At 39.7% G+C, this 14,364-nt stretch overlaps 1 protein-coding gene across 2 annotated transcripts; it reads left to right on the forward strand.

Annotated features, from left to right (window-relative positions):
* Positions 1-6,753: 6,753 nt before the first annotated feature.
* Positions 6,754-14,001, forward strand: katnbl1 (katanin p80 subunit B-like 1). 2 transcript variants are annotated; one of them, XM_037750867.1, is made up of 10 exons: positions 6,754-6,970; positions 8,759-8,879; positions 9,019-9,056; positions 9,260-9,545; positions 9,703-9,818; positions 9,908-9,958; positions 11,199-11,288; positions 11,653-11,757; positions 12,289-12,382; positions 13,413-14,001. In XM_037750867.1, the coding sequence occupies exons 2-10, from the start codon at positions 8,871-8,873 to the stop codon at positions 13,443-13,445; spliced, it is 822 nt and encodes a 273-aa protein (XP_037606795.1). In that variant the 5' UTR covers positions 6,754-6,970; positions 8,759-8,870; the 3' UTR covers positions 13,446-14,001. The 2 variants fall into 2 exon arrangements, with proteins under 2 accessions (XP_037606795.1, XP_037606797.1); XM_037750869.1 differs by having other exon boundaries at positions 9,263-9,545.
* Positions 14,002-14,364: the final 363 nt, after the last annotated feature.

Below are 14,364 nucleotides of genomic sequence, written 5' to 3' on the forward strand. Positions count from 1 at the left end.
CAGGAATGCTCAGATCGCTGCCACCTCTCCCTTCCTGCCATCTCTGCCATCGCTTTGATTTTATTTGCTTTGCGGTCTGTGGACCCCGAATCGCTCGTCGTGGCAGAGAGCCGCTCTGGGAACAGAGATGCTGTGTGTGTGAAGCACCTCTCAAAACAGTCTTACATAATGTCAACACAATTACCCACATTAAGCTCTAGCGGCTACAAGTAAATTCAAGGGCGACAGGCCAGAGCTGTTTCACTCCCTGATCTGAGGGCTTTTATGAAGCGGTAGGGGCATGGGGGACAGGAAGAGACAGATTAGGGAGCAAAGTTGATTGGTCTTCAGTACCGTGTCCTCTCCCTCTCTTGATAAAAAGAAAGTAGCAGATTATTTTTCTTATTTGTTGGCGGCCGCATGGGAAGGAGCTCTGTGCTTCAGCTTGTTAATGACTTCCACACTGTTCCACACTTTGTAAAGCACTTTATGTTGACTTTAGATCACAGATCTGGTCGTATATAGGCAGGACTTTACTCTGCAGGAAACTCAAAGCGGAGAGTTAACAGCCTTAATGACTGATGAGTTATTACTTATCAATAAAGCACACAACAGCATGAATTTGATTAATGAATGTCATTTTGAGAGGTTCCTTGAATAAATGAACAAGACTGAGAGTCTACAGCCATGCTAGCAGCTGACACGTAGCAGGTTTTACTGACCATGTTTATCATCTTGTTTTAATTTGTTAGCATATAAACGTTTGGTAATAAGCACCAAACACAAAGTACAACTGAGGCTGATGGGAATGTCATTTGTTTTGCAGGTATTTGGTCATAAACATTGACCCTATATTAAGATGGACGGCACAACAGCTTCCCAAAAGTGAAGCCAAAACATCTGGATCGCCCCCTGCTGGCTGGTTGCAGTATAGGTCATAAATCCCGCCTCCTCCGTGTTAGTGGATGGGACAAACTAAAAAGTAAGTACACGTCAAATACATTTTCCCAAAGATGGTTTCTGTCACATTGATGTATGTTCAAGTGCTATTTTTTCTGATAGGTTTGGTTTTAATTAGTTATTTGATCATGATTGACAGATGTGATTGACAGATGCTCTGAGTGAAGTAGTCGCAGCCGGTGGCTCGGGAATTGTACGAGAGAGGAGATGTAACTTTAACTCTCCATAACCCTCAGAAGTCTGTGTAATAGAACATGTGTCAATTTGATCATAAATGTAGTTATAGGGATATTATGGTTAGTTGTTGTGTCTTTCTAGCCAAACGTAGCAGCTAAGTGGCTCAAGCTAACAAGCATGCGGCCGTACTCGGCTCATCATTGGCTCGGGTGGGTGTGTGGGCGGGACCTCGATACCGCGGCTCCAGCCCCCCAGATCACTGCTGCGCAGACTCTGGCTCCAAATGACATCAAAATCTCAAGATGGCAGTTCCCGTATCTGGGATATTTTGGCTTCACTTTTGCACAGTGGGAGGAAACGGAGACACGTCTTCCATCTGTATATACAGTCTATGGTCATAATCCAAAGAAATGGAAAGATTAGAAGATGGCGGTGCTAAATGAAAAGAGATCGCCAGAGTTATTACAATGTATCCTGAGGGGGACATGAATGTGTGACCAAATCTAATGACAATCTATTCTATAGCTGCTGAGACATTTTCACAAACGTCAACCTCATGGTGGCACAAGAGGAAACGTCAGAGGATTCATAAAAGTCATGAGGATACATCGTCTGGGAACCATGAACGTCTTTACCAAGTTTTGTACCAATCTAACTCGTAGACATTGAGAGATATTTCACTGGATATGTGAAGACTTTGACCTGCTTGATGCGTTAGGATTCATCCTCTGGGGACCATAGATATCTGCACAGAATTTCATGGCAATTGATCCAATAGTTGTTCAGATCTGGACCAAAGTAGTCGATCAACTGTAAAACAGACCAACATCCCTATCTCTTCCATTTTTCCACTTCACTTGTGATGATTCTATGCGGTTATTAAGCATGTCGAATTCTATAGAGTTAGCAAGAGCTCTTGATATCCGTGCCAGACCCCCTGGAAGTTGGACTGGCTCATAGACTGGATTAGATTTATTTTGTCCATTAGCTTGTAGAAAAAAACTTAACTGGCTGAATAACACAGTTTCTTTCATTCTGCAAATAAAAGCTTTTTTTCTACCATCATAAGTCGTGCTGCTTCTTAGCAATAAACACATCCTGCTTCGAGAGATTTAACCTTCTATGAATATGAAGAGAATTTTTCTTTTTGCCTCAGAGTAATTCCAGCTTAAATTTTTAACACCCACAACAAGCTCTCTGTTTTCATCTGCAGGAAACCTTGTCATATTAATCCTTCCTCGCTAATGTAAATCTCCTAATACTCCTACTGACTTTGTGGGAGGTTGCTTTTGTCTGAGAAAATCTGATTTAGCGATTCGTGTTTATCTCTTAACTCGCTTTTTAGAAAAGAATATGTTTAGAAAAAGGCCCATCTAACACACTGCACGGTGCAAAATATGTATTTAAATGAACAGATTAAGTAGTTATGAGCAAGTTATCTGACTGTACAGAGGGATTCTGGCTGCAGTACATATTTTAGTATTGCATTATTTTTTACAACCTGGACAGAAGCATATAATCCATCTCAAATATACCATAAAGTATGACTAATGTTTTGAATGTGCATATTATAATTGACCTCTAGTTTATGGATTTTAAATCTTTTATTGTCTTGTGCTTGTACATAATATTTTTTCTTTTCTCAAATACAGAAGGCATGCCCTTCTACGCTGCTGAGGGTTAAACTGAAATTGCATTACTGAGTTATACGATAATTAAATCTGCCTCGATTTTAAGCTAAAACATCTGCATGCTAATTTGTTTCACTCTGCAATGACTAACATGTGCTTAGCAGACTGCTATATGTCACAGAACCACCACTGTGAAGTACACAAGGGGGTGGACGCGATATCACGAACACCTGCACATCTAATGTGGGATGATGGGTGGTAGAGATGGGAAAGATTCTCGTGTTTATGACTTGCGAGTGTTTACGTCATCGGAAAATTCAAGAGAGTCGTAGGATTGTAGCGTTGGTGGTCAAAAACTCTGCAATAATTGACAATAAAGCAGCATAAAATGTGGGTTTAGATACCTTGAACGACAGACTTTGTAGGACGTGGGATGTTTACTTTTTCAGGCACTGACGTATTATTAAGCACCAAGTCGGAAATATTTAGTTGTAGTTTCCCAGTGACAAGTTGTATCTAATTTTCAGTGAATTTTAACAGCAAGCCTGTGTTTCAAACTGGAAATATGAAGTTTATGGAGTTTGGGGGTGGCAGTAGCTCCGTCCGTAGGGAGTTGGCTTTGGAACCGGAGGGTTGCAGGTTCCTGAAAGGTTAGGAAAGGTCATCAGGCAGCGAGTCTCCTGAGAGTTTTTTGCAAGTTTTTGCAAGTTTTCGCAATTTGCGGGTTACCTTCTAGACACGTTACCTTGTGTTTATTGCTATTTAGCAAATGTTACCCTGGTACCGTGTTCAACTAAGATGGTAAACATGGTCAGCATTACAGAAGACCTGCTTAGCATCAGCATGTTATTGTCTGACTGTAGCATTTAGCTCAAAGCGTGGTTGTAGACTGAGGCTTGCTGATCTGTATTTGACCATTTACTGCTGCACAGTCATTTATGTGACCACGTCAGATGTTAACATCTCATTCCAGACTGATTTTGATGTCTGGATGTTTTGTAACATGTCTGTAAAGGCTGTGTTGTTTTAAACAGCATTTGATGGTGCCTTAAATGCTAGACTACCACTGCACAGCACAATTTACCAAAGATTTTCCAAGATCTAATTATATTCCCATCAGACGACTGGAACATTTAGTTTGGATGTTGTTCACATACACCAACGGCACAAGGATTTGAATTTCTCTTATTTTGGTTTATTTTCTTTTAAGAATCGGTATGTTTGAGTTGGTAGGTGCAGCTGCTCTCTGATTCTTGGATATGATAAATAAAAACAGCCAGCAGGCATTTTCATTTTTGTGGCTGTCTGAGGAAACAGACATGATTTGGAACAAAGGTAATTGCAGGTAACTGCCAAAATAAAGGAAACACCACCATCAAGTCTTTTAATAACAGGTTGGACCACTCTCAGCTCCTTCTCTGCTCTTTGGCGTAAATTCTACAAGTTTCACAATTGCATTAACACCAATATACTTTCTAGGAAATCCTATTTTTCTGTGTTTTGTTTGTAGTTGTGGAGCATGCTGCTTCCATTTCCGCACCAAGACGCTGCTGAATGGAGTTGAGAAGTGGTGACAGCGCCAGCCGCAGTGAGTGATTCACATTGTTTTCATTTTCATCCTCTCTCTCTCAGTGACCATTCACGGCCTGAAGAGACAATATCATCCTGAGAACATTCCACTTCCATCAGGACAGAAACGCTTCACCATAAGGTATTGATGATGGCAATCACTCAGAATTGCTTTGTGTTTTTTGGCATTTATGTCGCCCGCTGAGTGTTCCAATCTACCGAAAACGTGCCAGGAAATGTTCCTCTTCAGAACAGCCAGAAACCTTACTCAGCCTGGTGAAATCAAAGATATTGTGAAAGAGATCTTCAAACAAAAAGTGCAGGATCATCTGTGGTCATAAATAACATTCACTCCTTAAAGAAGTTGAGATCAGATAAAATAGGTTTTATCTGAAGCAAATGACTGTAGTTGAGCCTCTGTAAAGCTCCGTAAAGGTACAGTGTGTAGGATTTGGGAGCATCTAGTGGTGTGGTTGCAGATTGCAACCAACTGAATAAACCTCCACTCACTCCTTTTCCAAGGTGTTCGCCTCACTCAGAGGCCATCCTTACCATAATAACACTACTTCAGTAGCAACGGAAGTCAGACGGTGGCTGACGTCACCACGGTTTTGCACTCTGCAGCTCACGTTACCGCAGTTTCACCAGCGTGTCGGAGAACTACGGTGGCCTTCAGGTAACCTAAAAAGGTGAAAGTCTCTCTCTAGAGCCGGTGTTTGGTTTGTCCGATCTGGGCTACTGTAGAAACATGGCAGAGCAACATGGCGTACTCTGTGAAGAGGACCCACTCCCTATGTAGATATGAAGGGCTCATTCTAAGCTAACAAAATCATAACGATTCTTAGTTTCAGGTGATTATATACTAATGAAAAGTGTGTGTGCGCGTGCTTTTGCGTACAAATTGTTTGCAGATTTGTAAAAATCTTTCAGTCATCTATATTGAGAGAGAGCAGGTGTGTGTAGTCAGGAGTCAGAAAGCTGCAAATAGACCTGTCGACATATTTCCAAAACAAAACACTGCCTACAGCAGACTGAACGGACTTTTGAGAAATAGTGTTCAGATAAAATTTAAGCTCTAAACTGCCAATATCTGTCCATGATTTAAACTCTGCTCAAGGCCCCGCTGCGAAGAAGAAAACAAGTTTTAAACCAGACCACATCGAAGGTGAGAGGCTGAAAACATCTCTGGATTTCATCTGTTGTTTTGCTTTTTAAGGAATATAGCTTTGGGTGCTGTATCGTGGCCAAAGGATCAGATGATTCAATTGCGAGACTCTACAAATATGAATGATCTGTACGGAAAAACCTTGTCAACAGCAGAAATTCGATTCTTTGTTGTATCACAATAAACAGGCGAATGCAGGTGTTCAACAGGAGGTCACGAATATTGTCTAGACGATACGTGCGGAGGAGTTTTTAAACTGCTCTGCTGTCCTTCAAGGTGCCTGTCAGTTATTCAGGAGTGTAAAATAAACCGCATTTTTTCAGTATTTTAACAGCAGACATCTTTTCTGAAGAATTTTTAAAGGAGAAAAGGAAGAAAAAAGACAAGAAGGTGTCCGGTTATATAATCTTGGTTAAGTCTGGAGCCTTTTGTGCAGCATGTGTGTAACCTGCTCTGCCTTCTGTGACTGCTGCACATGTTCATACTGTATATATCTAGTGTATTCATATCCACCCCTTACTGTATATATATATATAAAAAAGTATTTTTTATGAAACGGTCACTATATCCTGGGAGTAGTGCATGAAACAGGTAATCTGAAAAACTCATGTGCCATCTGTGTCCTCTGGTGTTCTCCTGCACGGTCTGGAAAACAACCAATCAGAGCCGAGCTGAGCAGCTGTCAATCACTCACGAACTCTGATCAAACGGTCAAACTAGGCAGGTCTGATCAAATACGAATCAATATTATGTTACTGTAATGCCTATTTCTCACCTGAAATGTTTTCAGAAACATCTTGTAGTGTAATGTTTAGCTGTAAAATGAGGAAGTTTGTGACCCGGCAGCCATGTTGAGATCAGTTGAGGAAATACCAAGCACCGCCCACCGGCCGAAGCTCAGCCAATAGGAACGCTCTCTCAAAAAAATGACCTGTGATTGGCTAGATTCTTTCTAAAGCCTGAAAAACAGAGCCATGAGGAGGTGCAGAAGTCTAGTTTTACACTTGAATTACAATATGATGAAAGGTTATTATGACATTTTTGCCCGATGATGCCAAAAACATTCTGCCGACTGCAGCTTTAAGTACATTTTGCTGATACATACTTTTAAATAAGTAAGGTTTTGAATGCAGGACTTTCACAGTGTGGTATTACTCCAGTAAAGGATCTGAATACTTGTCTTACTGCAGTTCAGCCTTCATGACCCTGGATGGCGCCACGTGGCTCACCAGGATCTAAACATGTTTCATAACATCCAGCAGTCGTCGCTAAATCTCCATCTCTTCTTCTTCCTCCACAGTCTTCCTCACACACTCTGACACAGAGCTGGTGTGTATCATTTGAATGGTACAAACAGTGAGGCGCTTCAAGCTTCAGCACCTGAAGCAGAGAGAAGAGAAGAGAAGTCGCTTCTGGAGTTTAACCTGGTCTTCACGTCTTGGATTTGACCCCCCGCAGGAGACCTGATGCTTCTTCACAACATGACCCGGTTGGTACTAAACTTTACTGCGTGAATGGTGGAAAGAAACAGCATTTATGAAGCCATATGCTGCCTGAAGGAGGGAAGGCTAACCAGCTAATGTTAGCTCTAGCTAGCGGCCCAGCTAGTTACTACACACATCTCCGTTTACCCTCAATGAGCTGTGAACTAACATCAGATAACTGTACCTGTAGCTAACTAACGAGCTACTAGCATGAGCTAACAGTTAAAGCTAACTGTACCTGTAGCTAACGAGCTACTAGCATGAGCTAACTGTCAAAGCTAACTGTACCTGTAGCTAACTAACTAGCTAGCATGAGCTAACAGTTAAAGCTAACTGTACCTGTAGCTAACTAGCTAATAGCATGAGCTAACTGTAACTGTGGCTAATTAGCTAGTAGCATGAGCTAACAGTTAAAGCTAACTGTACCTGTAGCTAACTAACTAGCTACTAGCATGAGCTAACTGTACCTGTAGCTACTAGCATGAGCTAACAGTTAAAGCTAACTGTACCTGTAGCTAACGAGCTACTAGCATGAGCTAACAGTTAAAGCTAACTGTACCTGTAGCTAACTAACTAGCTACTAGCATGAGCTAACTGTACCTGTAGCTACTAGCATGAGCTAACAGTTAAAGCTAACTGTACCTGTAGCTAACTAGCTAGCTAGTAGCATGAGCTAACTGTACCTGTAGCTAACTAACTAGCTAATAGCATGAGCTAACTGTAGCTAACTAGCTACTAGCATGAGCTAACAGTCAAAGCTAACTGTACCTGTAGCTAACTAGCTAATAGCATGAGCTAACTGTAGCTAACTAGCTAGTAGCATGAGCTAACAGTCAAAGCTAACTGTAGCTAACTAGCTACTAGCATGAGCTAACAGTACCTGTAGCTAACTAGCTAATAGCATGAGCTAACAGTTAAAGCTAACTGTACCTGTAGCTAACTAACTAGCTAGTAGCATGAGCTAACTGTAGCTAACTAGCTACTAGCATGAGCTAACAGTCAAAGCTAACTGTACCTGTAGCTAACTAGCTAGCTAGTAGCATGAGCTAACTGTACCTGTAGCTAACTAGCTAATAGCATGAGCTAACTGTACCTGTAGCTAACTAACTAGCTAATAGCATGAGCTAACTCTTAGCTAAAGGGACATAATGAGCTTCTCTCCTCTAAACGTCTGCAGACATGAAACCTGCTACTTTAACAGTAATGAACATGTCCTGTGTGTTGCAGCTCACCTAGCCAACCTTAACTTGTATCACAAGCAGCCAACGCCTTTGTAACACAACTACAGCGTTTTTGTTTTGTTTCTCATTTAAATGTTTGCTTTTAGTTCTTTTTGAATGAGCTGCATGTTAATCACATGTTGAACAGAGGGAAGACAACCTGGACGTTTTTTTTATATTTATTTAACCTTTATTTAACCAGGTTAGTCCCATTGAGATTAAGAAGCTCTTTGCCAAGACAGTCAGCAGCAAGAACACAAAGCTGCAGACAGACACAAATAGAGATAAAATACAATTCACAAACACTAAAAGCACTAACATTTGCATTGAAAGAGAGCTATCTAAAGACAAATGGGGGGACAAAAAGGAACTTTTCTGGGAGTCAGCTGTACAACAAGGGGGCTAAAAACAGAGAGTCTGCTTCTAAAGCCTTCATTTTAGATTTAACAATATTTAATTGTAAATAACAGAGCACAAAGAGTCCACAATGTTTTTGCGTAATAATGTGACTTTGACTTTAACAAACTCCTGAATTTGTCCTCCTGTTTTTCCCACAATTGTTTGTCCCAACAGTGTCTCTTATTGTGGATAAGCATGTCTGGTAAGGAGAAGTCTTAAAGATCAACCAGAATAAATCCCATATGGCTTTCTGCGATCCTACCAGCATCTTTCTGCTGAAAAGAACATGAAGCAGGTAAGGAGATGTGAAAACAAATACCACGTCTTATTGTGTAAATAATTGTGTTTCTTAAATCCTGGTGACTGTGAAGTACAGTTGAGTTGTAGAAGTAGAGATTGTAGTAGTGGCTTCATCCCCTATCCTTTTGTTTTAGGTGGATATTATAAATAAGGAAGAATTAGATAAAGAAAGGTGAGTCTCTGATCCACATCTGTTTGGGTTCATCTAATTATGATCACTCACTCATTCTGTGTCCCACAGATCTTCCCTCTCAGTCACTGGACCATTAAGGCACCTTTTTCCATTAACCATTATCACCATGTCTGTGGCTTTGAATTTTATGGTTTTTACAAACTATGTGTGACAGCTTTGCATCTGGTTCACTTTCCTCTCAGCAGATTTCAAGTCCATTACGGAGTACCCAGCCCAGGCAAAGCGAAGCGATTGTCATCTTGCAAGAGGAAGGGTTGTCCGTCGGTGGAGGTGGGCTCAAAGCTGCACCGCAGAACATCCGATGTAGGCCGTGTCTGTGAACGCGGCATGGCCAACAAAGAAAATGAGCTGACGTGCTCCGATGATGTGCGGGGCATGCACTACAAAGACAAGTGCGGGCTCCCTGTGAACTCTGCAGAGGCCTCCAAGATGGCAGGGGCCAGCTCCAAGTACAGCGAATTTACAGAGGTGAGAGTCACAACTAGGCCGACAGACGCTCACCGACAGCCCCAAACTGTCCGGACAACTGTCGGCTTGGTGTGTCAAGGCCTTGAGTCTTTCTTGGTGTTGATACATTTGCAACACAGCAGACTGAATTCCCTTTGTGCATTGTCTTTACGTACAGCTATCAAAGGACCATGAAGCTATGACTCACATCCTTTTTGGAAGGAACCTACGACTAAAAGTAGCCCAAACACTAGGGCGAAAAAACGCCAGTGAATTAGTGGCCTACCTAATAAGGTAAAACAGTGACAGCCTTTTGGTAGTTTGCATTCATTCCTCTCAGTCACATAACATGCTTCATCTTTATTTATGTGTTGGTTTTACAGAATTGAAGACACAGGGGTGCTGCTTGACTGCTTACCCGTCTTAACAAACAAGTGAGTCTCAGCTGGGTGTTTTTCATATACTTATTTTTTAATGATTAACCTGTAATGACTGTACTGCACATTACTGGAAACCTGTTTCAAACAAGATCATGTAGCATCATTAGAGCTGCACCTACAGATTTTTAGTATTGATTAATCCACATGTTTTTTTCTCAATGAATCTGAAAGTCTGTAGATTTGCAGAAAGAAGTGAAAAATGTGCAGCATGGTTTGTCATAGCCCAAGGTCGCGTCTCAAATTTCTTGTTTTGGCTGACCAACTGTTGACAACTTAAAGATACTCAAGTTACAAGAATATTAAACAGAAGAAAACAGCTATTCCTTTCCTTTGAGAAACTGGAATCACTGAATATTTGGCATTTTTGCCTGATAATCAAGTAATTGTTTAAGTAAATTATCAAACTTTTCTGTTGACTTATTGTTTTGGCTCTAAGCATTATTATCTAAATTATGATTTGTGGCATTATCTTTATATATAAATATAAATATATATAAATATATATAAATATATATAAATATATATAAATAAATATATATATATATATATATATATATATATATATATATATATATATATATATATATATATATATATATATATATATATATATATATGCATTGATCATATGAAATACACCTGACCAGCACAACGGCACAAATTGAGCATAAAGTTGCAAAACTTGTTAGAGCTGCAATGAGTAATCTATTAGTTGTCAACTATTAAATTAATCGGCAACTATTTATTAATCAGTTTGAGTAATTTGTCAAGAAAAAAAGTCAAAATTCTCTGATTCCAGCTTCTTAAATGTGAATATTTTCTGGTTTCTTTACCCCTCTATGACCGTAAACCGAATATCTTTGAGTTGTTAGTCAAAACAAGACATTTGAGGACGTCATATTGGACTTTGGGAAACACTGATCAACATTTTTCACCATTTTCTGACATTTTATAGACCAAACAACTAATCTAGAAAATAATCAACAGGTTAATTGACAATGAAAATAATTGTTAGTTGCAGCCCTAAAACGTCTAGTTCACAGAGAGGAAAATCCCCAAGTCCTTCTTTCTTCTCTTTTTGTGTCCACTTTGAAGCAATTTGCTGATAGATAATTTGACTGAAGTCAACATTTAAGACAGTTGGAGCTATTTGTTTTTTTTCTGTGCCTGCCCACATTACTGACAATCAGCTCACTTTCTTTCTTTCCTCTTGTGTTTTCTTGTTTCTCATCAGCCTTAAAACCGAAGCACCATGTTTGTCACTTGGCTGCTGCGTTGACCTCATGCCCCTAGTCAAAGTGATTCTTGCCAGTAGATACGAAGAGTAAGTGTCCCTGAGAAAAAAAGCATACATGTTTAATGATCTCGCATTATATCTAGAAGTCCTGGGTTAAAAGCGATTGGATTTACTGTTTTAGTCTTGAAGGCAATTCTAAACTCATTCAAGAAGCTTCATCCGGTTTGATGAATAACTAATAAACTGAGTGTTAATTTATTAATTAAATAAAATGTGTAAGATAAGAGCAGCAAAAACAGTTATTACATTTCTACAAGCCTCTTGGATGAGTAATGAAATGTCTTTAACTCGTATCTTATGACCTGGAGAAACTTCATAAATATCTTTGATAATATTATTTGACAAACTTGTCTGATTTAACTGTCTTTTTTTTTTTCTTTTTTTTTTACAGAAACATAGTGGTTGGTTTACACTGGGTTCAATCCGTCATCAGGAAATGGTGGCCAGAACTTTCTAAGAATGAGAAAAGACTGCGGGACAGTTGTTCAGAAGACAGGTGGGTAGTGCATGCTTAAATACAACCTAATGCTTCCTAATCTTACCTCATTTTCCAAGGTAACCGTACAACCATTGTACAATATTTCACTGGAAATGCTGCTAATCAGCACCGTGGAAACTGAGCAGGAGAAACTTTCTATATAGCGCTCCAGGCTTGGGCTCACCTCCGGCGCTGGGACACATCTCTATCACCAGGACCCATGGTGGAAAATCACATGTTTATCGTGCTTCCTTATCAATGAATAATGTTTACATGCCACTTTATTATATTGTGCAGTGTATTGTTTTATCGTATTCATCGTTAAAGTAGCCTACTGAGCGTATATTTAATACATTGTATCGCATCCATGCTACACGACCTCCAATAACACCAAAGTAAACAATACAATCACTTGTGAAACATGTCATACACGTATCTAACTGCAGTAGCAGAGAGAGAGTGTGTGTGTTGGGTTTACGGCTACTTACTGTTGGGCACTGTGTGCTCTCAGCACATATTAACATGGTAATGTTTGTGTGTTTATTGCAGGAATATTGAAGTCATGAAGCAGCGGCTGAAGGACTTGTGGAAGGAAGGAGCCCGATTATGTATGGTTCCAGGATCCACGGGAGAACTGGCAAAGGTGAGAAGGATGCCAGCATTATTATTATAGTACTTATCAGGGATTATTTTATAAAGCAGTAGCTGTAAAAGATTTGTCAGGACTGGGAAAGAAAACTATTGTCAAATTACATTTAACCGTACTTCAAAATATGGTCTAAATGTTCAGTGTCGAGCTTTGTCTGGGTTACCTGTTTGAAGGTTTCATGAAAATTGCTTTTTCTATTTTATCTTTTAACTAAAACACACCATTATTCTTCCTGTTACGGGCAAAACTAAATGAAAACAAGTGCAACAGAGTTGAATCAAAACCTCCCTGTAAATGTTTTTAGATGAACATTGTGTCATAAAGATACTGTACATACAAGTGCTCCCTCTGTTTTTTCCGCCCTCTGTTGATTTTGGGTGGACACGGCGAACCACTCCCAACCTAAAAAAAACCTTCCAGGTTCACCATGAGCTGACAAGCATGAGCATTTGTATGAGTTGAGTTTGTATTGTGGTTGTGGTTCATTTGTTTCCATCTTCACATCCTGTTTCCTGCTGTCATTTCATGAGATGCTTTAAAAGGAATTACTGATTCTAAGTTTCAAGTATTAGTTGCAGAAAAGCAAATACACACCTTCTTTTTATAGTATTTTTTAAAGTAATCCAGTATATTGTGGTGTTTGTAATGAGAATATCATGAATTGTTAACTATTCATTTGTTGTGTTGATAAAATCTAAAACAAAGATTATATTAATGTGTGAAGACCAGGGCCTCGAAGCTTCAGTGAGAAATATTCGAAGGTATTCAAAGCTTTTTGGCGCCACAGCGCAGCAGGCTGACATGAATAATGTTGTGGGATTATTCCTTATTTCATTGGCCACTTTGGGGTTTATACATTATGATTACATATTTATAAATTAAAAAAACAAAGCATTCAAATACTGATTTGGAGGTTGATTACCATGGCAACAGTTGAAGCTTAAAGTATTCAGGTCAGCCCTAGTGCAGACTATTTCACTGGCTGTGGCGACAACTAATGTGTTATCTCCTCTTCTTGTTGCAGGCCATCGAGTCTTATCTATCACAGCTGCCCTGACGGTTATCAGTGTAGCGCTCTGAGGATGTGACCACTACTGCCGGATCATGGCTCTGTTTTGAACTGATAACGACGCCAGAGAAAAGGACTGGTTCGTTCTGCCACTTAACACTCAAACTGGGACTGAACTTGACAATTCAGACGACTCCTCTCAGTTAGAGCTGGAGACTCTTGAGGAGGGCCGAGAGAACCTTTCTACAAAAAAAACAAACACTGCTTCACATTGAAGTGGACCTTGTGAAGGGGCATATTTAGTGGACCTCCATGAGACTGGGTGTAACGTCGCTCTATGAAGTGCCAAGCTCTTTGTCTCTCGTCACTACACCGCTCTTTGCCATGGAATGCAAATGCACTTGTGGATGTAATGAATGCTCCGCTGTTTTAATGTGTGTTGCGCCCGGGATTCTCCGGAATCAGGAACTTGAATCAGTCTTAAGTTATTAGAGCTCCTCTTGTTTTCATTTTGCCTCTTCATATGACATTTGACTGTATAATGTAAATTGTAAAAACAAGTGATTCTTTTAATCTTCTTTTAAATAAATTTGACAAAAATCAATTGTTTTTGTTGTGTGTGTGTGTGTGTGTGTGTACATATACAGTAAAGTTACAGTGAGAAATACAAATGTGTCAAGCCCTGCAAACCTACATAGTTGCTCTTATTTCCTTTGTGATTTCCTTAATTGTTTCATAAGTCATCCAAAGTGGCCAAACTAGTTTTTCAGTTGTTCCTGTTTGTAGTTGTTGCCAGAGGCACATAAAGAGACACTGATTCCTGGTTGGTGCACTTCTTTTTTTGTTAAAGCTTTATTAATATAAAAAGTTTTCAATTTCTGCTTATCATAACAAAAGAGTGAAACGATATAAACAATAGAAGGCACAATCATTAAAGAAAATAGGACGAGTCGTAAAGGACAAATAA

Source organism: Sebastes umbrosus, chromosome 18 (assembly GCF_015220745.1).
Source record: "Sebastes umbrosus isolate fSebUmb1 chromosome 18, fSebUmb1.pri, whole genome shotgun sequence".
Lineage (NCBI taxonomy): Eukaryota > Metazoa > Chordata > Actinopteri > Perciformes > Sebastidae > Sebastes > Sebastes umbrosus.

What these genes read in the sequence shown, in the direction of transcription:
- katnbl1 (XM_037750867.1), top strand. An exon ending in TTACCCGTCTTAACAAACAA is followed by an intron (nt 9,959 to 11,198) that starts GTGAGTCTCAGC and finishes GTTTCTCATCAG; the next exon opens with CCTTAAAACCGAAGCACCAT. An exon ending in CTTGCCAGTAGATACGAAGA is followed by an intron (nt 11,289 to 11,652) that starts GTAAGTGTCCCT and finishes TTTTTTTTACAG; the next exon opens with AAACATAGTGGTTGGTTTAC.